General features: G+C 36.1%; 1 protein-coding gene across 2 annotated transcripts; it reads right to left on the reverse strand.

Moving 5' to 3' along the window:
- Positions 1–570: 570 nt before the first annotated feature.
- Positions 571–25,501, reverse strand: HPGD (15-hydroxyprostaglandin dehydrogenase). Of its 2 annotated transcripts, XM_015861769.2 has the most exons (7): positions 24,904–25,118; positions 24,675–24,798; positions 21,201–21,307; positions 9,999–10,095; positions 3,843–3,919; positions 2,500–2,663; positions 571–1,445 (listed from the first exon to the last, which is right to left on the reverse strand). In XM_015861769.2, exons 1-7 carry the CDS (start codon positions 24,994–24,996, stop codon positions 1,310–1,312), a joined length of 798 nt encoding a protein of 265 aa, XP_015717255.1. In that variant the 5' UTR covers positions 24,997–25,118; the 3' UTR covers positions 571–1,309. The 2 variants fall into 2 exon arrangements, 1 of the variants encoding a protein (XP_015717255.1); XR_001555003.2 differs by lacking the exon at positions 3,843–3,919 and having other exon boundaries at positions 1,351–1,445; positions 24,904–25,501.
- Positions 25,502–25,886: the final 385 nt, after the last annotated feature.

Raw genomic sequence — 25,886 nt, forward strand, 5'->3', positions numbered from 1 at the left:
ATGCCTTAAAGGATGCTGATGGCATGGCTAGCATCATGTGTTTGTTCCAAATAGTCCTTAACAATATCTGTGTTATCATAGCTGAAAATAGATGCAAGGGAAGAATTTTGAGTAATTCAAGGTATGTGTGTCTGCTTCTTTTCTTCTCCTCACAGTCTTATTACTTGCTGACTTCCACAGAAGATAAATATTAGTGTTTCTGCTCTTTAGTTACAATCCTGAAAAAAACCAACAATGCTTAAATCAATGGAATTAAAGTCAGTATTCCCAAGGAAGGTGACTATTAACTTTTTCCAGCTTTCATAGGGATTAATACATCTTCTTATGTTATGAATCTAAATAAATAACTGTATTTAAATGTACTTTTACCCAGGTATGTAGCTGATGGTGTACCTAGGTTTGTTTCATATATATAGCTGGGGACTGAACTGGATTCAGAAAGTCCAGGGGAGCACAGGAAGTAGGAAATTCATCAGTTTATTTCTGTTGCCTTTGTATGATATGTTCCATCTAAAAGTAAGTGTTATGATACTGAAATGGATATGTACAAATATGAAACAAGCAGGTTGCTCAGGATTTAATTCAGGTTTTAATTAGTCAAGGCAGGAAATTAAAGATTCACAAAGTGAGATTTAACATGTAAACAGAAAATACAATCAAAGCCAAAGTATTCATCCTTGTATATACATATATATATATTTATATTTATATCTGAAAAAGAAAACAAAAATACTTTAGAAATAGTTTATAAATAGGTATAATCCAAGAGGAAAAAAAAAAATGTTCTTCTGTGTATGATATGCTACATATTCATCTGCATATTTAAATGAGGAACAAGAATTTTGCCTCTTGTTCTATTTTTGTGTGTATATTTAGGATAAAGTAAATTCTTATTTTCAAAGGTTTATCCTGTACTGAATTCCTGGTTTGAAGAATTCAAGATGTATATAATAATACATTTACTTCTGTGAAAAGAATTATACTAAGTCAGGTTCACCAAGATATGCATGGGGTATGTAGACTGGATAATTGCACGGAAATACAAGAAGGAAAAAACTGGCCCTCGCTACTATACAATCAGAAATCTTTAGAGCAGTGAACATATTCTACTGAATAAATAATACTTGTGTAAATGGAATCAAAATAATTTGATAACATTTTCCCCAGATTGGATTTTCTCTGCAATTAGGGTGTGAATGTTGGAATACTGTCATTGATTTAGATACATCATTAACCATTTTTCCAGAAGTTTTCCCAACATTTTTTAGATTTTAAAAATCAAAAGTGAATCCGAGTAAAACAATTAGATTTATCTCTTTGACGTATAAGGTGTTTGGTTGTACTCTTGAAAATGAATCCCTTGGGATGCTGTAATCTTCATAACTTCTCCATTCAGAGTATCATCTTCAATTATTGTTATCAGTCCTTCAGCAATTATTGATGGGCTAAAAAAAAAAAAAAAAAAAAATCTATTATTCAACAATAGTGATGTAATAGACTGTGAAAAGGGCAATGAACACACAAGATGAGTCTATATACCCTGAAACTTAACCTGATATTTGAACATATTTGTTTTCAGAAAAGCATGGATTTATTGTTTTAGGAGAGAAATTCAATCTCCTTAATCAGGAGATGGAAAATAATGCTGCAACTTTGCAAATCATTATTGTTTGCTGTGGTTACTGCTAAATTCCTGTAGTTATCCAAGTACTTCTGGGCTTTCTATTGGTTTTCACTTTTGGGACAATAGACAGACTCTCTGCAGCACTTTGATGCTATTTTATTTAGTTTTATTTGTAGCAGGACTGATATAAATAGATGGAAGGAGAACTTTGTCATCAGTCGAATATGTTCAATAGAAGAAACACCTTAAATTTAAAAAACATTGGGCAAATCAGCACAGATTTCTTTTGTGTAGAAGGAGCTGAGCAGCTAATTGTTAAGAAACTGAGGAAGTATTAAGAAAAAATGTCATTTCAGGCTTTTCTTGTTCTCATTCATAGAAAGGCTTTTGGTCTTTCTTTGCAGTTCCCCAATGGACTAGGTAACTCTAATCCAGCATAGTTGCTATTGTACATTATGAATTTAGTGCAGTACTTGGTCTGATTGTTATTTGTCTCATGTCCAAATTTTGTGGAAACCAAATACAAATTATATTCCCTGTATCTCATAAAATGTTCATTTAGCGCATTTATAGAACGGTCCATTATGGACTGTTCAAAACAAATACACTGTCTTTAAGTCAGGAGTTAGATATTCACTTTGTTGGAACTGGGAATGCATAAAGAGGAAGTATCACCATGTAGATGATGCTCCTGAAATAGGCCATAAGTATCTGCCCTTAGTCCTTTATTAATAGGGCACCAAAATTGATAGAATTTGATCTGAGGCAGCATTTTGTTTTCATTATTTTAATTTTGCCTGCTGAGAATTAATTGAAAATGCAAACTTGTTCTTTATTTACAAAGGTAAAATAGCAGTGTATCTGATTTTACTTACTCCATCACTCCGTAGAACTGCATCATATTTTTGATCTCATCCTTATATGAATAGTATTGTCCCATATTCTCTTCTTTATCTATTGACTGAAGAATTGGTGTGTTGACAAATCCTGGACAAATTGTGTTGAGTCTCACACCATAGTTTTCCATGTTAGCAGCTAACTAGAAAAGAGATAGAGTTAGGAATTCATCATCAACATTTTCTAAAAGTGTATTGTGGAGTTAAGTAGCTTGACATTTAACAGAAACCCTGCCTCACATTATGTAAAACACATCTCATTTTCATGACAAGGTAGTGTGCATTTTTGGCCTGGAAAAGAAAAGAAAATGAAATCCTATATGGTTTGTATCATCCTTCCACAATGCTACACTGTATTGCATTCTCTGGTAAGTACAGCGATTCTGTGCTGATTTTTCTTTTTCTTCTCAACTTTCTCATGTTCAGCAGAGAGAGGGCTTTGCTCTAATTTTCTGCAAAACCCTTTATGTTTGAACTTACGTGATGACGTTTAATGACTCTCTCATAAGGAAGCGATACTGGAAAGCCAGGTTTCAGGATTGTGCGGTGGATAATATGTGATATGCAACACTTAAGCAAACTCATCTGTTTAGCTGAAGATTAAAAAGGAGTGATTTGTGTGGTGAGTAGGGGAATAAAATCTAGACAACCATGCAAATTATTATTTCAGATTCTTTGTTCTGGAAATCAGGGTAGAAGTCTTTTATAAATGGGCTATCTTCTTTAAGCTTAACCCATGAAAGTGTAATCATATTTCACTCTCTCCAAATTATTCTCTCATTCAGCTTGTTGAACTTAACTGGAAAATTTTGTAGTCAGGGTAAGATTTACTATATGCTCATATAACATCTAACGTGTCCCATCCTGAATGTCTTTTACATTTTAGTGTGTTAATAGTTGGCAAGAATAATGATCAACATGTTTGTGTTCTAGTGACTTTTTCCACACTTTAGCACCTATTTATTATAACAACATCCTCAATTTCTCTTAAAAGTAAGAAAAGCAAAATATTAAATGATTGGGACAGAGCTATGAAAACTATTTCTAAGATTGGTAAAGTATTTATAACTTCAGTCTGTCCTTAAACTATTATATAATTTCTCCTTTGCTCAGTAAACTTTTCTAAAACTCAAATAAATAATAAACAATTTACTTATTCCATCTTTAGATACCCTTTGTGAGAGGAGGGACCCTCCAGTACTTTGGATTCTTCATTTGCTTTAAGACAGTTTGTTCTATTTGTGTGTCAAAAGAGAAGGGAGCATGAAAAACAGCGTGTTCCCTAGGAGATGCTGATACTGTTTTCAAAAACATATACTTACTGCTATTGAGCGTGTAAATCCAATTACACCATGCTTTGTAGCACAGTACACAGGTTGGAATGCAGCAGGCATGAGTCCTTTAAAATAAAAAGTTATCTGAATAAGGATGTTGGGTACCCCTATTTACAATGACCTTAAACACAAACGTAAGTTAATAATGTAAAAAAATAGTGATCCATTTTTATAAAATTCATAGAAATGCAACCAAATAGTTTATTAAAAATCTGAAAATTCCATTTTTTTTAACTGAAGGCAAGTGGGGAAAAATGGATGTGATAGATGAAAGCACGGGGAGTCAAAGTTGGAATAATGGGGGTAAAAAAAGTATAATTTTAAGGTAAAGGTTTTTCTCTGAAGTAAGACAAAAATAGAGGACAAGGTATGAAAGGAAACACTCAAGAAAAAGGATTTTAGAACCTTTTCTAATTAAATTTGATATATGTGAAGTATTGTAGGTACTTTAATTACTGAAACCTTACCTGCTAATATGCAAACTGGACACCTGCATTCATTTGCAATGATTTTAAGGAAGGAATGTGGGTCAAGGTGAGGGGAATAGTAAAGTCAGTTCTGGCTGCTATAACTAAATTACTATTATGCTAGAAACACTTCACTAAATAAATAAATACAATGTCTGAGTTCAATCCCTTGCTTTTGTTATTTCTCTCAGATAGTAAAAAAAAAACAACCAAACCATAAAACAAAATAACTGAGCAAACTTTTCCCCTAAATCCTAGTGAGAGATAGGAATGAATGTGCTGCTCAGCTGGCTTAAGTGCAGTAAGCCAGTGCATCTGCCCATGAAATAATGTTGTTGTTTATTTGATAATGCAGTTTGAACTACAACAAAGAGTAAATTAAATTGCATAGAGGGTTTTGCTCAAAGAAGTTAATATAACAGAATAACTCAGGCTTAACATGTCATCAACGTGTCATAAAATGTATTTTACCTACAGTGCTGCTCCAGTATTTCATAGGTGATGGTTGTTAAGAAAAGTCTTACATGAAACAGGGAAGTCAATTTGCAATAAGCAAATGAAAAAAGCACTAACAAAAGGATGCAGAACCTGCTCTGTACCAGAAGGTATGGAGATGAGTAAACACTGAGAAAGTAATAAGATGAAATCCTTACTGAGCAGAAAGAAACAAAAGCAGTGATGTGGATAGGAAATACTCTCTCAGCATTTTCTACGCTGAATTAGATATGTCTGATATGAGTTTCACTGTATGGTACCTCCTACAGTGGCCCCCATTCAGATATGAAATCCCAGCATGATATTTAGAAGAGGACAGATAAAAACTGTTAACAATACTTGGCTATAACATTGCTGTGTCCTGTAAGGAAAAGGAGAAGCAAAATGAAAAGTGACTGCCGCCATGACTGTGAACATTTGTGGTGGGAGTGGAAGAGCATAAAATTGTTATTTACAGTAAAGTAAGAAGAGCAGAGACTTTGGTAGAAAATCAGAAGTTAATTCTAGTAACTGAGTTTGATAAATCGTGCATGTATACATATGTATTTTTAAATATTGTGCCTACAGTATCTACTGCGCAGTAACAGCTGAACTGTACCACATGGATGCTCTGGTTCCACCTGAATGTGAAATTCCTGTGAAAAGCAAGCAAAACACTGCCTGTTCTATAGTCAAAGGATAACATTTGTCCGTGCTCCTTAATGAGGGCTTGTAAAATTTGGTTTTGATGCCTTGATATTTACATTCAACAGAAATAATTTGTTTCATATCTTTAAATAATAGAATCAATAGTATGTATCAGCTCAGTGGATGATAGATACAGTACTCAGCTCTTAAGTATGGATTTCCTAGAAAAATATATGTTTAAGAGAATTGTTTGGGCTCTTTGGTGTAGAATCCACTTTGTCCAGAGGACTTACTATGAAAGCTTAAATGTAAGCATGCCAAGCTTCAAAGTTTTGTCTTAGTTTAAATGCCACTTTGTTAGCCAGTGAAAGCAGCACTGTTCAGTGATGGGAAATGAACAACTTAACCTTGTGTCTAGTTGTGTCCTTAGCTTGTATTGATTCATTACACTTTTGATTGAGAATCTGTTTCTGAAAAATGTCTTCCATGGTGTTTCCTATGGATAGTGATTTCCATATTCCTTTCTGGTGACTTCTGATTGCCATCCATCATCACCATTCTGGTGATAATTGGAAACACTGGAATACCCTCTCATTAGAAATATTATGGTATTATTATTTTAGTCCTTTCCTCAGTTCTCAGGATGACAGGCAGCTTGTGTCCTTGGCTATATGGTAGTCCTCTCCTTGGTAAGGTGTCAGGACTTGTTTCAGATGTCGGGCTTCTCAATACAGCTTCTTGTTTATCATAGTCAAGTTTTAATTAAGTTTCATGATCCACATCTTGATAAATTCATATAGGATGTAGAGAATTGTATCAATAAGCTTGAATTGTATCAGTAAGCTTTGCTGAAACCATTATTTTCTACGATCTGAAGACCTTGAATGAATACAGAATTAGGGTGTGTTTTTTCCAGGTATGCTTTTCCACTGAATATGTTGTCCTTTGAGATTTGAATGACTCCTTCCTTGAGTAAAATTTATGAGCTTTTTGATGACCTTTCTACCCTCTATTTTCTTCATGGATGCACACTGTTAGGCAGCTTGAGACAAATCTTATTTCTGCTTGACAGTATCTTTGTTTCAGTAATTATTTGAGAAGTGTCCTTTGTGTTCATATGAGTGTACCATAGAGAATAAGAAACCAAAGCCTGCTTTCTAACATGGCTGTTCATCTCACAGAGGAATTGAGCTCACTGGAAAGCTGTGCTTCTACTCTATGATTATGCAGGGATTAAGCTTATTTCCAATAGTAATTCTTTTTTTTTTTTTTTCTTCACTTTTTATTTTTCTTTTATAACCTAAATATCTTGTACCACCCTAAATTTAATTTTATTATTAATTATTAATAAATTAATTATTAATTGTATTATATTTTTATTTTATTTTATTTTTTAATGAAAGAGCTGAAGATGCTGAAATGTAAGTTCTAGGTAACTGATGGAACTTATTTTAAAGCAAGCCATAAAGGTGCATCTCTATTTACTGGAATATATTGCCAAAGTAATTTTGTTTCCTTACTCTATTAGGTTTGTTTTATGAATTATAACAATGACAGTCTATTATGACCTGTAGAATACTTATAAATAACAACACAGGATGTAGCCATATTTATTTAAATTAAATGTCTTTTCAAACCACATCACAGAAATCTCCTTTGTCACCCTGAGGCAAAAGTCTGGATAAGCAGTGTGGGATATGCTCACAACATTCTCTGAAGGTCAAAACCTCTTGAAAAGAGGCAGTTATGTAAGCAGAGAAATGAGCTAGAGGCATGACAGTCCTATGGAGTGATGAGGGAATTGATTTCGGGGGGTATATATATAATACTCTATTCTTAAGAGTATGGAGGAATAAAATATTATGTTCATTATGTCAGCTGTGATCTGTGCAATGAAACAAACTGTAAACTGCATCATTTTTAGGTAACTTCATAACAAGGAACCAAATTTTCCAGGGAATAGTTTCTAAATTTACTAATCTTGCCTTGGTAGATTTGGCTCAGCATCCTCTTAATTTGAATAAGAGAGGGAACAGAAGCTCTTCTGTGACGCTGAACAAGATACTCACCTCTACAGCTGTTTGTACCTTTACTCTTCTCCATTACTATGATACAGTCTTGTCCTTAACCAAAGGAAGTAAACCATATAGTGTTCTTGTGATATATATACATATCTCAGATCCTAAAGAAGATTCTGCTGTGAAGAAATACTTCCTTTGACTGAAGATTTCTATAAAAGGAGAAACTGGCTGCTTGTGTAGCTGAGTGCTGGAAGTTGAATTAAACTGTTGATATGATTATGCAACAGCTGTACATGCCAGGTACACATTGAATAACTTCTCCCTGAGCAACCTAAATTAGCACGTTTTAAGTTAAGCATTTTACTTTATTTCTATATATCTCTATAAGTATTTTTGTTTCTTTTTTTGTTTGTTTTTTTTTTGTTTGTTTGTTTTAAACCTGGCAGAATCCAGACAAATAGAAATTTAGTTTTACAGAACAACTTCATGAAAGAATGAAAATTCTCAAACAAATGTTCATAGACACAAATTCAGTTTTCCTCTTTATTCATTAAACGTTTATAGGTATCAGTCACAAAAAAATGTAAGAGACAATGTGAAATTCAGCCATGTAATTAATTTCAGGAGTTAAATTCAGTTTTGTGCTATTCCTGTTGCTTCTATCTACTCCATTAAAATAAATAATAAATAAAATTAACACAAGTAGTTTCCAACAGAATGAGTTTTAGAAAAATTTGCTTTTTAAATTTGAAACTAAGTATATTATAATTAATTCAAAATCACGCCCCCACTGACCTTCTCTTTTATAGGGGCTGATTGTCAGTAAACCTTATTTTTTCTCATTGTCTCAGAGTTTTAGAGGAATTACTTCCCCTTGATCTGAATGCAAGATCCCGTAACATATAGCTTTGAGAAACATTGAGTTAGGAACTGAGTTTTTGCTACACAAGCTTATGTATTTCCTTCCCTCTCACATTTAGCCCTGTCTTGCGGGGACGCTCTAAGTGAGGGAAGATTCAGTATTGGAAAGAAAGGGTGGACACTATGGCTTTCACCCAGACAAACACTTATGGCATCCATTTCATAGGAAGCACTTAAGTAGGTCTGTGGGAGCTCTTTAGAAGTATAAAGCAGTAAGGCTTCATTCAGTCTCTAGTTCAATAATTGGCAGAATTCCCATGGTTAAGAACTGGAAACTAATTAATGCGTGAAGCAAATATTATTGAATTATACGCAAAAACTGCGTATAACTTTTTGTTGCTCAACAAGACACAGGGATACTTGATGCCTGTCTGCAGAGCACAGCAGATACAATCTTACAGAGGAGTTGGCTGGGGGGTGGAGGGGCTAGAGGGGTGGAATTAGATCCACTCGAAAGTTTAATCATTAACAGAAGCTGGCTTTGAGAAAAGAAAACACTTGCAGGGAATGTTAAACAATCCAATAGCAGCTTGCTTTTTGTGTATGGGGTGAGCTGAGGGACTTAGACCTTCAGACTGTAAAGGAGAATTAGAGTCACAGAGCACGAGCAGTAAAAAATAAATAAACTATAAAAAGTTAGTGTCTGTCAGCTTTTATAACGTGGCTTTCCTTACGATCTTGGAAGTAGTTGCTACATACAAGACTTGGAAAAGCAAAGAAAGCAAAGGAGCTTGTTTGTGATAGATGGCCACAATAGTTGGAGCAAAATGTTAATTAAATAAATGAATATTATAATAATTATAATGATACAAAATGAGGAAAGCCAAACTGTTAGGTCATAAAAGTGAAATCTTTTTAATCAGTTTTGAATGGTTAGAATGGAATCAAACTTCTTGCTACGTTCACTCTTTCTTAATCACTTGTGGGCATAAGCACTTCTCTAGAAATGTGTAATCTTTTACTTGTGTTGATGAAATCTTTTACTACAGTAACAGTTTCCTTCAGGTTAATTTGGTCCTGATACAAGGTCATTTTGAGGCAGTGGAGATAAACTTAGCATTGGCTCAAGAGCTCCTCACCCACATGAAGTACGCATATGAGTGAAATGAGATCCTCCATGTGATTTTTGTCAATAGGGTCGACTGGATTTTTCCTTGCAGAAACCCATTTTACATCTACATTTAATGTACTCAGAGCACTCATACCCATCCACAATCCATCACTGCTTAGGTCTATAAATTAGGCTGTGGTTCTCACTTTTGAGTATGGAGTATTGTAACTCAGAAAATAGTGCTGAGAATATATAATAAATTGAGGCAAGTCAGGTTTTGCCCTGCTGAACATGAAAATAACTCTGATACAACATCTACATAATGCACTAGGTTACTAAATATGAGACTGAAAAGCTAGGAAACTTACTGAATTTTTCGAAGAAAATGAAAGTTATGGTTCTTTGATATTATTTCTGTTACTGTGATGAAAACTAGCTCAAAATGAGAATGAACAGGGAAGAGCCAAAGTAAAGAAGAAAAAAGTACGAGCAAACAGTATGATCCATTGATTTTATATACAAACCAGTGAATAGAAAGTGTTTATATAGAAAATATTCTCACCTGCCAATGATGAGATGTTAATGATTACTCCTCCATCACCTCCATTTCCTTTTCTCATATATTCTAGACCAAGGTAGGTTCCTCTAATCACAGATGTCTGACATAAAGGGGAAGAAGTACAGTTATATTCAAAATATGTTCTTTTTTTACTCCTAAAAAATTAATCTTGCTTTAATTGTTATATTTAATTGTAATCTTGCTTTACTTGACTTGTGATCTTATTCTTTAAAGATTATAAATACAGAACACATTCCACAGTAATTCAGTTCAATAATTTCCAAAGCACAACTACTGTGGATAAAATAATAGTAGCTTGATTATTTTTCTCGTGAAGATATTGTTTGAAAGATACAAATCTGAAATAAGCACTGTGAAGGAAAGAAAATGTATACTAAATAAATAATTGATAAAGCAAATGCACACTTTGAGGATATAAGAAGTGGATGAACAGATCATAATACCATTGTTTTTATTGAGATGAATTATTCTTCATTTTAGAAAAAGTACGGACTGAATCTGAAGATGTCACACTTATGGTCCCATTTGACTCATGATGAGAAACTTGCATGTCTTAGAGTTAAGTTATTTAATCGATTTCTGGTCCTAAAATTTGTAATTTCTGGCTGAAATCAGTGCATCTTTACCTTTCCTGTCAAAAGAAGTTTAGTTCAAAAAGACTAATAGAGCTATGGGGAAAAAAAAAAAAAAAGAAAAAAAAGAAAAAAAAAAGATATAAAACATTTTACAAGATACAAAGGAGGATATTAGCATAATTTTAACTGCAGTATGTATATTTATTTTTTAAGAAAGAACTTTAAGAAAAAGTTTTGCTGAGACTTATATTATCTTGATTATTTGAGACCGGATTTTGAACCCTACTGCTGGGATTCATCCCATCAATCTGAAGATATTTAAAGCAAATGAGTCTCCCAGAAGGTAAGCTGCTTTACCGTAGATTCTAATGAGTATTAATAAAAAGTTGTGGTGATACTCTAAGTAAAAGATAATTACTTCAGTGAAACATTGCAATAGTATTGCATTTGTGATGAGTTTCTTACTTATTTACCTATTTCATTAGATCTCTGCATAATCAATTTGTATTTGGCTTGTAGTTTCAGCTAAAAAAGAGTGACTGAACTGAATCACTTTATTTCCAGAGATATTGTTTCTGTTTTTAATTAAGAACTCCATCTATATTTTCTTATTTTTTGTGCCATTTATGTGACCAAAACTAAGATGCTGAACATATAAAGTGGCCCTAAAAATCCAACCACATATGTCCCAGGGAAGGATTAAACGTCTTTTTACCACTGAGGTAGAAACATCCCAAAGTATATCACTAAAAGCTTTTTTCTACCATTATCTAAATTTCCAAACAAACAAAAAAAACAAAAAGGATAATTTTAAGACATGTATTACATTTCATTTTTAATAACAGTTCTAATTCAGTTTGTTTCCTGTCTTCAAGAAACATGATTGTTGATTTTAACAGGAATCATATTTGGAAGGCTGCATGTCTTCCTTTTTTATTTTTATTTCTTCTCTATCCAAGTAACATGAGTCTGAATTGCACTGTGACAGAGATATAAAAACTTGAAACTTCATTACAAAATTTACTTTGTAATACTAATATTGAATCAGCTCTTTTTTCCTTTCTTTCCTACAGATGCAGTATTTTATATGATACTTTCAATTTCAATATATTTTCAGCATATCACTAGTAACATTTTGATTAATATAAAAAAATGCTATTTGCTGAATACTTTAACAGAAGTTTTCCAAAGCATTGCTTTCAGTATCTTGCTAAATTGAATCTGATTTCTCTTGTATGCCCTGGAAAGTAGCAAAGCCACTATAACTGAGCGTTTAATGTTGATTTAAATTTCAAACAACATAAAGAAAAATAAGATTATTTATGCCTAGTAGCATTGCTGTGAGGTACATTCATTCTGAAAATGAACTCATTAACAGTTTAACAGACTTATTGTTATTGGTGTTTGTTTCTCTATTTATATGATAAACTGTATGCAAGAGAGTTTAAATAAGCAAGGGTTAATGCTGTCTCTGGAAAGCAGGTGCAGGCCCTATCATGCCCTGGAGCAGTGGCTCAGCCAGTTGAACAGAAAAGCAGAATTCCACTTAGGATGATGAGAGGAAATAAATCATTTGGAGAAGGAAGTAGCTTGTGGCTCCTTGAAGATTTTTCTATCCCTCCAGCCTTCTCATTCAATGAGATAAAAAAGCAAGGTGAGTCTTTGGCCAAACCACAAGGTGGGAACTGTGAATAGTTTAACTTTTCTATCAAAATCATATTATTGCTCTTTTTTTCCTCTCTGTACCCCATTAGCAGCATCTCTTGGGAAGCCTTCTTTTATAGGTATTGTGAGAAGTTGTATTCTGAATTAATGCAGATATTCATTTGGATATTACTCTAGTACCTGCTGTTATCCTTGCATGGAACTTCTTCTAAGTGTGCATGATCGTGGCTATTTCTGGTGTTTGGGCTAGTAACACAAATAATTATTCTGGAAATAAACTGAACAAAATAGAGAGGGTGAGAAGAACCTAGCTGTCTGCACACTTGTCAGAGGGCACTCTGGTTGAAGGTGTTCTGTGATAGATCTTCCATTTGCTTGCCAACATTCCCCTCTCCAGAAAAGAAAGTTGTCTCAATAGCTTTCAAAGAAAGAACAGCAATAGCTTAACACACTGTTTTTTGAGCTTGCACTTTATTCTTAGAATCTAAGTGCCACTGTCCAGCAAGCTTGTAAATCCACCTGGATGAAAAACCAAGGGGGGCTCTCCTATTTGGGAGTCAAGAACTAAGATGGGAAAGATGTTTTTCAAGGAAAAAGGTGTATATATTTTTGGGGAGTTGATGTGAAATTCATCCTTAGAAAAGTGCAAATTGCAGTCTGAGGCTTCCTCTTTTACGGCATGTGACACTAGATTCCTGGGTGTTTGCATTCCAAAACAATGTACTATTACTTCAGTGTGTCATTAAATTCACCATAAAAAGTAAGTCAAAGAATGATGCATTCCTGGTCTTGGAATATGATGACAAATGTTTCCTGTCTGCCTTTCAAAAAAACTAAAATAAATGTGAAGATGTTTTCAGGTTGTGCAATTAGAATCATAGAATCCTTTGAGTTGGAAGGGATCTTTAAAAGTCACCTAGTCCAACTCCCCTGCAATGAACAGGGACATCCACAGCTCCATCAGGTGGCCCAGGACCTGATTCAGCCTCATCTTGAAAGTCTCCAGGGACAAGGATCAAATACATATCTAAGCAACCTGTTTCAGTGCTTCAGCACCTCAGTGTAGATTTTTTCACTATGTCCAAGTCAAATCTACCCTCTTTAAGCTTGAAGCCATTTCCCCTTGTACTATCACCACAGACCCTGCTAAAGAGCCTGTCCCTTTCTTTCCTGTAGATCTCCTTTAGATACTGAAAGGCTGCTCTCAGGTCACCGCAAAGCCTCATCTTCTCCAATCTGAATAGCACCAGCTCTCTCAACCTGTCCTTGTAGGAAAGGTGTTCCATCTCTTGGATCATTTTTGTGGCCCTCCTCTGGATGCACTCCATCAGGTCCATGTCTCTTCTGTACTGAGGACTCCACATCTGGATGCAGTACCCTAGGTGAGGTCTCACAATGCAGAGCAGAGGAGCAAGATCACCTCCCTTGGCCTGCTAGCCATGCTTCTTTTAATGCATCCCAGGATACGATTGACTTTCTGGGCTGTGAGGACACATTGCTGACTCATGTCTAGCTTACCATCCAACATTACACACAGATCTTTTTCAGCAGGGATGCACTCAATCCTTTCATTCCCCTGATTTTATTGGTAGTGAAGGTTGTCTTGACACAGGTGCAAGATCTTACACTTGGATTTGTTGAACTTCATGAGGTTCAACTGCAGGTCCACTGCTCAAGCCTGTCTAGGTCCCTCTGGATGGCATCCCATCCCTCTGGTGTGTTGACCACATCCCACAGCTTGGTGTCATCAGCAAACTTGCTGAGGGTGCACTTGACCCCACTGTCAATGTCACTGATGAAGATATTAAAGAGTATCAGTCCCAGCACTGACCCCTGTGGGATACCACTCATCATCGATCTCCATCCAAACACTGAGCCATTGACCACCACTGTCTGGACTCAATCCTGCAGCCAGTTCTTCATCCATTGAACAGTCCACCCATCAAATCCATACCTTTCCAATTTGGAGAGAAGGATGCTGTGGGGTACCATGTCAAAGGTCTTACTGAAGTCCAGATAGATGACATCAGTGGCTCTTCCCTTGTCTGTTGATGCAGTGACACCATCATAAAAGGCCACTAGGTTGGTCAAACAGGATATGCATGATGTGCTGCATAATTTTTCCCAGCACAGAAGCAATACTGAAGGGATGGGAGTTCCCAGAGTCATCCTTTTTACCCTTCTTAGAAATTAGTGTGATGTAGTCTTTTTTCCAGTTACCAGGGACTTCTCCTGATTGCCATGACTTTTCATGTTTGTTGCTGGATGATGAAAACTATCATTAAAACCTGAAAATAATTGGAATGGTTATCTTCCTACTTGTTGAAAAAACTGTGACCTCATTGATACTGCTGTTTGTATTCTTATCAAAATATAATTATTTACTCTAGCAATGAAGACAACCCATCAAGGTGCGCTGCAGGCCTGAGCATGCTCCCCAGGAAAGAAGTTTTATTTTATACCTGCCAGCAGAAAGTTCAGGATTCTTTCCATTTAAATCTTAATATCTCCTAGTGTTAGCTTCTGAGAATTTGAATTAGGTGCAACCAGACATTCTGATGTAAATTTTGAAAAATAATTGTGCTATTACTCAAAATGATTGTAGTAGCAATTGAAGCATCTTATCAGTAATCAGCAACTTATATAACAAATTATTTGGCAATTTAACTGTCAGTACCAAAATCTGAAACAAAACTTACAAAGTCCAAGGCATATTACAAGTCTGCATGTCTCATGCATGTCTGTATGGTTTTAATTGTGGTTCTTAAAGAACTTCTATTTTGAAACACTGATTCTACTAAGAGTTCTAGTCTTAATAGAGCCCTAATTCCATTTGTTTTGTCTTTAGGAATCTGACTACCCAGGGTTGTACAATGATCTTGTATTCCAACAACACTTTTAAGACAGTATTCATATTCTGTATTTCATTTAGATTCATATTTAATCTATAAATAAAAATAGTTGCTTGTTGTTGTTTTTCTTTTAGTTGTTACTTTCAAAACATCTTTAGTTGTTATCCTTTGCAAATGGCAATTATTTAGGAAGTAATTTGGTATACAGTTTCTCTTTCCTCTTGTTTCAAGAAAGGTTTTCCTAAAAAATTGGTTTCCTCTGCCTATTTAACTGAGCTTCCCTTGTCACATTGTCTGATACTTCTGTTTCATCCTTAGCTATGGAAATATTTTATGCTGAGCAATTATCTCTACATTCCTTCAGTTCTGAAGATGACTTCTCTAATGTTAACAAGATGATTAAATCAGTATGATTCCCTTTGAGATAACAAAATAACTTGATGTAGACTGCTGAACAAATGTAGCATATGCTTTTGTACTGGATATACTAAACACATGGTAAAAGGAAGAGCCATTGAATCATGGTTTCATAAGACAGGTTAGTGCAGAACTGGAATTTGACCGAAGATCATTTCATCAAAGATCATTTGATTTTTGTACTGTGATGTTGTCAGTTGATGGCTGTCTGTGTGTAAACATTTCTTAACTACCTCATGAACTACTTGTAAACAGCAAAGGTCAAACTTAAAAAGTCTGAAACTAATTGCTGGTATTGATTCCCATGGGAAATTTTAGCAGCTTTTTGTATGTCAGGGAGGTGGGATTGATTTTATTGTAGATTTCCAAGGAAGCAAGAAGATTATTGTAAGCTCAAGTCACTTGGCACTACTCCTACTTGTCTTGCTGTATGAAATGAAATTGTATGCTCTTGAGTTTGAGTTTCCATTTCAAACTACAGAAAGCTAGAGATCTTGTAGAGGGAGAGGCAGGAAGCACGGATGATAGGATTTGTTTACTTGCCAGAGATCAGTAGGTTTGGTACAACGTGTGAGTAAAACATGAAGTTTATGGGTTTTGTTGTGTTTTTTTGTTTGTTTTTTTTTTGTTTTTTTTTTTTTGTTTTTTCTTTAACACAGTTTTCTTTATTTTTTGCCACATATATTCCTCAAAAATAAAGGAATACTGTTATATTTTGAGTAAGTGGGCTCAGGCAGTGCCTGGTTCAAATAAATTGGTCTTTCATTGCATTTGAACATTGGCTACTGTAAAAATGTATTAAAACAGTAAGCTGAACTTCACTGGCTTACTGTGTGATTAAGGTCTATCTATGTGTTTCCTAATATAGAAGTCAAAATTTATTATGCTTACAGGTATCTTTATGGATTTGTAGGGTTGATCCTCATGCCATTGATCTCAAGATAATCACTACTTATCACCTTTTGGTAGCCACATCTCTCTGTAAGCACTTAGTCATTTTTCTGACATCACATGTTTAAGGAACAGGAAGCTAAGCCACTGATCAACAGAGCTGGTCTTAGAATGCAATCTTGATACACTAGTTACCTGTGCCATTTACTCTTCTAAAGACAGTGCTTTTTTGTTGTTGTTGTTGTTTGTTTGTTTCTTTGTTTTAGAAAGCTCCACACTGAGCAGTTACATAAGCAGTGTTAAGAAATTGCTTTCCTGCCTTTACTGTGGGCCCTGGTGGTAATGTCCAGCTGCTGAATCTAAATGTATGTCCTGGTCACATTATTTTGAGGTGCAATTTCAGCCTCTGCAATTTCTTTTGATGAAATGGGAAAGGAAAGCTAGATGTATGGACCAGAAGAGATACACCCAAGAGATTTCTTATCTAGCTTACACAAGGGAACAGCTCTGCAATAATCATTACGTCTTTGTCTCAGAAGTAAGTAAGATGAAGCTTGCCTAGCTAACCTTAAAGTTGTTCTTGACACATTAAATTGGCCTTTTGAGGAATAGTTCCTTACTGATGAGGAAATGAATTGATTTTGCATGATTTTCTAGAAATTATATTTCATCATAATCTATATGTAACTGATCCACACATTCATGCTTCTTTTAATATACTTCTTCATTTGCATATGAAATTTTTATACTCAACTACCTCCTTATGACCCAGGAAATGAGCAATACAGATGGAGTAAGCAAAGAGAGCAAGACAGATCTCACTACTTAATTTATTTCTCAGAGCAAATGATAACCAGCTACCCAAATCTTCAGGGATATATATTCTCAGAATTAGCTAGTGTTTCACAATTTCCCTGCAACTTTCTGTGACTGTCTTCAAAGACTTTCTAGATGCGAATAAATCTCTTCACAGGCAGTGTTTGCCTCTTCCACAGGATATGAGGAAATTAAAATTTGGTTTGCCTTGAGAATATTTTACTCACAAATTTCTGATAACTGTCTTAAGGCTTTTGGCATTTATGCTGACACATTTTTTAGATACATGTAAGCTCATATTTACATACTTTTCTTCTGTTTTAATGATTAAAATGCAGATGTGATTAAATAAGAACATTATTTCATTTCATATATATTTCTTCTGAATTCCAGAATGCCAACTTTCCAATCCTTTCTACTTCTGCCTAAGAACTCATTTTGTTTCTTTTTAAGTTTCAGAAAAATAAGGTGTTTCAAATGTCTTTTAAAAATATAAGAGTACCCAGAAACAATTATCAGAACTGTTTACTACTGTGCAGTAACATTACGTGTCATTGTTTAAGAAAGTAAAGCATTAATAAAAAGAAAACAAAACCACTTCATAATTATTTTGATGTGAAACAAGATAAACAGTTAACTTTAGAGACACATAACACCTAAAAAGGTATTCCCTTACACGTTAATTAACAATTTTTGCTTTTCTATTAGAATAGTTTAGGAATTTGAGGAGGCTTATAAATGACCTTTCAGGATCAAATTTATATATGAGTAAATGTATATTATCTTTGGAGGTTAGATTCATAGACTCACAGAATTCTCAAGGTTGGAAAAAGACCTCCGTGATAATCCAATCTAACCATCCACCCGCCACCAGTATTTCCCACTAAACCATGTCCCCACTATCCAGCCACTAGCTGTTCCAGAAAGCCTAGAAGACAAGAAATGAGGATACCAAATCATGTTTAATTAATATGCATCTAAAGCTTATAAAAATGTAATCTTATTGTTTTTTTATTTTTATTTTTGTTTTGAAGACTTTAACACTACTCTTGTCATTCTAGATGTCTGTAGGTAGGAGTCTTCATAAAAATGTGCATGTCCTGCATCCTCATGTCTTTCTGTGTGTATTTTTTGTTTGTGATACACTGTTGAAACTGCATAGCTAATGTCCACTTAAAATGAAACTCCTATATAGTTGCCAATTTCTTTTCTGCATGCTATATTAACAAGGCCATACATTTGTATAGGTATCAGTAGCTGAAAAAATGGCTCAAGCTGATTTTGATTAAGTCAGCGCTTTCAAACCTGGAGCTCTGTTGTGGAGGATGGCTGGTACTGCTGGAATGCTTAATTAGAAGTGTTAAAAGAAATACTTAACAAAAAAAGATGGTAGATGTTGAGCACAAAATACAGCAGGGCTATGAAAAGCACTGCAAGAGAAATCATTCTAGTGGTTGTTACTCTTTTTTTCCTCACCATCAAGTTTCCTTGTCTCCTTCACAGGAATCTATAATGGATGTGTGCAAGGACTGTTTTTCATTCACTCCTTCTCCTACTGCAGTATGTGCTATTCTTTAAATTTGCTTCTTCATTTCTATTCCTTGTGTTTTCTCAAGCAGTGCTATCAGAGAACTTCCCTGCATGTCTTTAAAAATGTTCCTGAAGATCAACCGGTTCTGTGAACTGTTTTAGCCATAAAGAACACACCCCATATGTGTTTGTTCTGATTTATCTTCTCTGTACTGCTCTGCTTTTGTACTTCGTACTTTAAACTGGGGCAGGGAATATTTGTTGTATAAATACATAAATAATGTCACTAAGACCAAGGTTGGCATGTAGAGGTTTTTCTCTTCCCCCTCTCCCCACCCTTTTTTTTTTTTTTTTAATGTGTTAACTGTTTGCATTGTGTATATCAAAATATGTGGCTATAGAAGTTATTCCTATTCTTAGGGATAATACAAAGGATATTTAAATGTGCTGTGGAAATAGAGATGTTTTTAAATTTCATTTTTCATGTTCGTTTTTTTTTCCCTTTCTCTACCAGAAGTAAGTCATGTTTTTTGGAACTGACCAGTATGCGACTATATTACATACAGTAGCTTTTACTGTTCTGCTTTTCATAGTTAATAAGCACGAAGCACAAATATCTTGGTTTACAGAAATTATGGTAAGTAGTTAGAAATGACCTATGGAAATCAGCTAGGTAGTTGGCTCAAGGTTAGATAGTTAATGAATATTCCAATTAAAAGATAAATGAGGATATGTAATTCTTAGGTTGTCCTTAATTTTATGTACATGGTTGTGCTTTTACTCAGCTTAATCATTTTAAATGTACTCGTTTTAGTCACCTGCATAAGCTGATGCATTTATTCAACTTTCAACTATTAAGGAGAACTTTATGGACAATTAACCTACATAATCATGTTTAAGTTATACATGAAGTAACCCTTCCTCCTACTCTGCAATTATAAAATTGTTTGGACATCAGTCTGTAAGTTAAGATATTTACTTAGGCATTAAAATATCTTCAAGATTTGCAGACCCTAAGTGCCTTCATTTTTTGAGCTAAATTTATAGGTGAATCACTGACAAGTGAGTTTCTCATATAGGTTTCAGTGTATTTGGTCATGACTAACTACCTGTGCATGCACATTTGACAAATGGATGGCTGCCTACAGTAAATTATAGCCTATATTAATCTAAGACATACGCGTGGAACTGATGATGTCACACTCTTGTCAGTTCACAGCATGAAATACCCTAATTTTTAATTTGTCAGAATATTTCAGAAATGAAAGTTGGAGAATCGTGTGAAGTTAAATCATAAGGAAGATATAAAGGAATGAGAAGGGAATGAACAAATGTATTTCTCTTACTGTGGAAACCTTAATGTGTGATTCCAAGAATAAAAAATAACCTTGGATAGATACAAAAGGTAAAGTACTATTAAATCAAAACATTATTTAAAATATGTATTTCTCAATTAACTTTCTAGACCTTATCTCAGGAACAGCTTGCATTACATGCGCAGGTATTTTTTGTTGTTTCTTTTCAGAGAGGCATTTGAATTCAGTGACTCACCAAAATTTTTTTGCTACTTTCTAAGCAGATCAAGGCACGTTCATGGGAATGGCATCACACAATCAGAGCATTATGGATGGTAGAACACAAGCTAGCCTGAATGTTGTTAAACTAGAAAGTTGCTCTTTCCTACAGAGCTTAGGTCTCCTAATTGTGTAGCTTAAATAAGAATAAATAAATAAATAAAGCCAATTTGAACTGGGAAATAGATACTGAGGTCTCACCTGGTGGAAGGAATGAGACATCTTTGTAGAGTTAGCCAGATAATAACAAAGAACTAGTTACAGTCTGCAAATAAATTTTACTCCTGTTGTATGTATTGGGTTTTAGCAAGTGTTCTTAAGTGATGTACTTCAGTTAGTCATGATGGTGAAATGGTCTATATTAAAAACTCAGGTTGTATACTTGCTTCGGTGTTGAAGAAAATATGGAGGTCGTATGAAAAAGTTTTCCTGTAGTATCAAAGTTATCCCATAGTGTATATTAGACTTACTCCCTAATACAGGTCAGCTGAATCTCACAGGTAACTGAAATATTCTAAAACATTCATTTAAACAGACTGGTCTCATGTAGGTGGAGCTCTATTGCCTTAGGTGTCATATTATTACACCTACGTGAGATTTCATTGAGCTTTGTAAGGAGAACATTGTTTTCTGCAACCCTACACAGTGCCATGCATCTTGGATAGATGACGTAAAGAAACCACCACACATACATTTAATTGTCAATACAAATGCAGTCAGGTTGTAATATTTTGGACAGCTGTGCTTACCAGCCTAATAATCCAAATTCTGTTGCATGACATAATCTGTACAAACCATGGAGAGTTAAGTGAACTCCGGTGTCAGTTACTGAAGCATGAGTATGTGAGAAGAGATAATGCTTACCAAGTTTATTTGTATAGTGCTTTCCCAGTCCTTCTCATTGTTCACTCCAGCATTATTAACCACAATATCCAGCCTTCCAAAATGCTCGATTACTTTTTTGAAAGCACCTATAGTAAAATCCAAAGGTGAAATTTCTTAGCACTTTTCATTCAGTTATACAATGCCCAATAACATGAGCAAATGAAAGTTCTTAGCACTGATACATTTTGCATTACACTGGATGTTTAGTACCTAATTATATAAACATTTATAGCTTGATCCTGGATGACTTTGATGTAATAAATTACAGAACTGGACCCATATATTTTAAGTGTAAAATAAAGGCTTTATTTGTTCAGAATTGTTTTATTGGCTGGCCTGAATGTAACTTATTTTAAGAATGTGCTTCTTATTCAGTGATGTAACTAATACAGATTTTTCAAGTACAAATAGTTCTTGATCACTTTTTCTTTTTTAAATTTATGGGCAGGTTGTTTTTTTCCATCAGGTGACATAAATAATGTGTCTGTCAAATTCACATCCTCTTTATTCTGTTCAAGAAGATAATGACCTGTTTTCTAAAGAAACTGAAAATAAGGAACAGGGAAACTTCCACAGGGACACTATGTTCTCCCAGATGACAGTGTTTGAACTAAGATAAAAGATGTGTGAGGCAATGATGTCATAGTGATGAGCAAACTCATCTAGGCTGGCCCTGTTGTGACACCACAGTTGGATGAGATTACTTCCACGTGGTTGTTCCAAACTAAGTTTTTCCATGGCTGCAGACCTAATCTGAAGTTATACACAATTTCTTCACAGGTTGTTCTTCCCTCCAAAAATGGATAGACATCACTAAACATTTATTATTATGCAAAAATACCACTCCTCCAAATATTGTTTTAAAAAATACCATCAGTTAATGACTGACTGAAAACCTTCATTATTTCAGGTATATTGAAATTATGCTTGACAGGCCTTAATGAAACAAAAGCTGATACCATGACATTCTGAATTCTCTCGTCTGTCTTCTTTGGCTATCAATCAAGGGTACAGCAGCAGCTTTGAAATAAATATTTCTATGTATTTGTTTTGTTTTTTTTTCCAACAGTTGCAGGAGTTTATTATGTTTGTTTTATTTTGTTTTGATTTTACCAGATAGTTGATAGTGGTTTTTTTGATGGATCTGAATGCTGATGCAGGTTTGTCATGGTCATCAACTTGACATCAGAACAAGAGCTTGGCAGCTGCTGGGAAAGGTTTTATTTGTCCATTTACTCTTATTGTACAGATTTTTCAATGTTCTTAATCTGAACTATGGTTTCTGATACTTTTAAAACCTCTTTTTTGGCTTTTTGCCTTCTTGATCATGTTATCATTCTGACATCACTGCAAACTAACTTGTTCTGCCCATTTTGGATGTAAAATAACTGTGTTTACACTGCAGAGTAGTTGCTTAGAGCTTCTTAAATCATAAAAAAGAAAAACCGATGATCATACAAAATGCTAATCACTAAAATGAAAGAAAGGATCAGTTTTAACAGGCAAGAAAAACAACGGAAAGTAAGTCTAAACACCAGTCATAACTGAGCTTCCTACATTGTCATGGAAAGCAAAAATTAATGTATGGTCATTTTTTAAAACTGAAGGTTTATGTGAGGATATATGCAAGAAATTCATGGCAGGAAAAAGCAAGGAAAGACTTGGATATGGACAAAGTAGAGGGTTTCCTGTACATAAGCATTATGTACCTACAGATACTTGTTCTTGCATTGTGATTTGTTTCATTTTGTAAGAGTTCAAGTTGGAATAAGATTATGAAAAATGTGACATTGAGTGTAAAAGCTGACATAAGACTTGACTCATCCGCTAAGTACTTTAACTCGGAGTGAAATTAGGCATATTATGCAGCAGTTTACAATTGAAAGTGAAGAAAGCAGGAAAATAAAGCAGCAACAAAACAAGACAAAACAGAAACTCTGAGGGATTTTAAGTCATGACTGCAAATTTCTGTCACCTAATCTACAATGGGAATAATGCTGTACTAGAGAAGCATAGCAACTCCTTGTCCTTGATTCTTGCTATCCCTCCATTCCTATTCTGATTGCTCTTTTCTGGCTAACTTGGCTGCAGAATTTCCCTCTCTATACCATCCTGCTCCTTCCAGTTCCAAGTGCTCAGCCCACAGGTTGTGCACTAGCCTGGCATGAAAAAGTAGAGGAACTGTTGGACCAGGGTAAGAGAAAGCAAGTTGAGGTAAAAGCCATGCTGCAGCACATGCTATTCTTACCCCTAAGAGGCTTATTCTTGCTCCCGGGTTACTCCTCTCACTTGGAGAAAAAATTCACTTATCAGCTTAGCTGATAAAAAGAATGTTTGCTGGTTAGTGTATCTCCCACACTTATTGTCCAGCATCTCCAATGCAAAACATTTAAATCAGTCATAATCACACTACAATGGAGATAGGAACAACGTTGCTGAGCTGTGGACTAGCTGCAATGGTTTGTGAAAGAGGAATAGTTGTGATCCAGCTCTACTGTTGTGACAACAGGGAGAGCAGTGCAGTGTGTAAAAGCAAGACTAAAAGGGAAAAGCAGCAGTGAAAGGGAAAAGCAGCAGTGAAAGGGAAAAGCAGCAGTGAAAGGGAAAAGCAGCAGTGAAAGGGTACACATCTAGTATAGCACAAATGAATCTGAGAAAGGACATTGACAAAAGTGACATCAAAATCTGTATCTTACTGACTCATTACCTGTGAATGTTTCTCTTAAGAATGGAACTTCAATGAAGTGATGTGGTAGTTATGAAATATTGTGAAGCGTACATAAATGCTATAAGTTATTTTAAGAATTCACTAGGGTGCAGGATTTATTTGCTAAAAAAATAAATGGTGATCATAAATCCTGGCAATAAATAGTGACAATCAGACAGGAGAGAAGCTCCTTCCCATGACCTGTATATGCAAGACACACGCAGAACACTATTGATCCATATCAAAAACCAGGCTGAAGTGCCATATCATCTTCTGTCAACCCTTCTTTCAGCTCCAGCAGCAGATGTTGGACATAAGCATGCCATATGGAAGGATCACTGCAACCTGGAGCAGGATTTATTGCTCCAGTGATGAGAGAATGCAGCTTGGATTCTGTACCGAAGCCTTATAAAAAGCATGTCCGTGCTTTAAAGCTCATATATATTACTCATAAAATAACAAGTATCTTCTGCAGAGTCTTCCATGGAAAAATATCACATGGCACTCAATGGAAATCATTTCTTTGACTTTTCTTTACGATGTGCCAAGTAACACAGTGAAATGCACGTGCGCCGGTAATAATATTTCACGTCCACAGGTTCAGAAACAAATCCTTTTTGAGTCACAGTCGGGTTGAGAGCAGGCTGCCCTCCAGAACCCCGAATTGCACACATCGAAGCAGCAGCCCGGGCTCCGTCAGGTCGCTGCATGTCGAGCAGGAGCCGCGCCGGCAGTTTCCCTCTTACCTTTCAGCTGCTCCGTATCCGTAACGTCGCACTGGATAAATACCGTCCTCTGCGCTTCGAACTGCTCGTCCAGGGCTGCCTTGCTCTGCTGCCCAGCCTCGGGGTTGCGGTCCAGAAGCGCTACCTGCCCGGGAACGGAGGTGGGGAGAGAGAGACTGAGCGGGGCCGCACCGAGGCAGGGGCTGCCAGCGTTCGGAGAGAGGGACGCGGCGGTGCGGGGCTTACTTACCTTGGCTCCCTTGCCCAGCAGCGCCTGGACGAAGGCTCGGCCGATGCCTTGAGCCCCGCCGGTGACCAGAGCCACCTTGCCATTGACGTGCATGGCGCTGCCCACCCGCGAGGCGCAGAGGAGCCGTCTCCCGCCGAGCCGGAGGAACCGAGCGCGGTGTCACCTGCCCCAAGTTTCCTCCCTCCGTCGCTCCCTCCCTCCTGCCCTCCCTCCTTCTCTCTTCCTCCTCCTCCTCCAGCCGGTGCAGCAGCGACTCATTCCCCCTCGCGCCCCTCGCGTCAGACCCAGCGCTGAGAGCTGCCTGCGGCGGGGGGAGGGTGGGAGGAACGGGAGTTGAGCGGGTCGTGTCCCTCTCACGCCTTCTCCGTGTTCCTGCGTGAACCCCGGGGTCGAGGGCCGGCGAGCAGAGCGTGTCCCCCGGGGAGCCTCGGGCGGAGGTCCCGATAGCCGCCTCGGGAGAGTATGGGGCGACACGGCACGGATCGGAGTTCGCGGAGGGCTGTTGACTGCTCCGGGCCGTGCGTGCTTTGCTTGGCCCGATCTGCTTGAGCTGCAGGAGAAAGCAAGCTCTCTCCAGGAGGAAACAAACACAGAGTCTCTTCTCACCCTGCGGGTCGGCCCGTTGGTGCTCTCCCCTCAGCCGGCAGGGAGACTTGAAGGAAAACGCTGAAAAAGTATCAGATAACTACTTTATAGACATGATCAGGTCTACAGCTTGTGCTTTGAAAAAATGTTTTACTTCTTGTAAACCAGATCCTGCTACAACACAAGTTGTATCTGATTAAAAGCAAATCTATTAAAGCCAAGTAACAAGATATATTACAAACAAGAGAAACCGTAGCAATCTAAAAGCTGAAATCAAGTTTCTTGCTCATTGGTATTTTACTGGAGGTTCGTGAATATTATCCAACAGAAAGCACAATACAACGCAGTGTTGGGTGGATGGGAAAAATCCATCATTCTTTAAGCTTAAGCTCCATAAA

The sequence above is a fragment of the Coturnix japonica genome, chromosome 4 (assembly GCF_001577835.2).
Source record: "Coturnix japonica isolate 7356 chromosome 4, Coturnix japonica 2.1, whole genome shotgun sequence".
Lineage (NCBI taxonomy): Eukaryota > Metazoa > Chordata > Aves > Galliformes > Phasianidae > Coturnix > Coturnix japonica.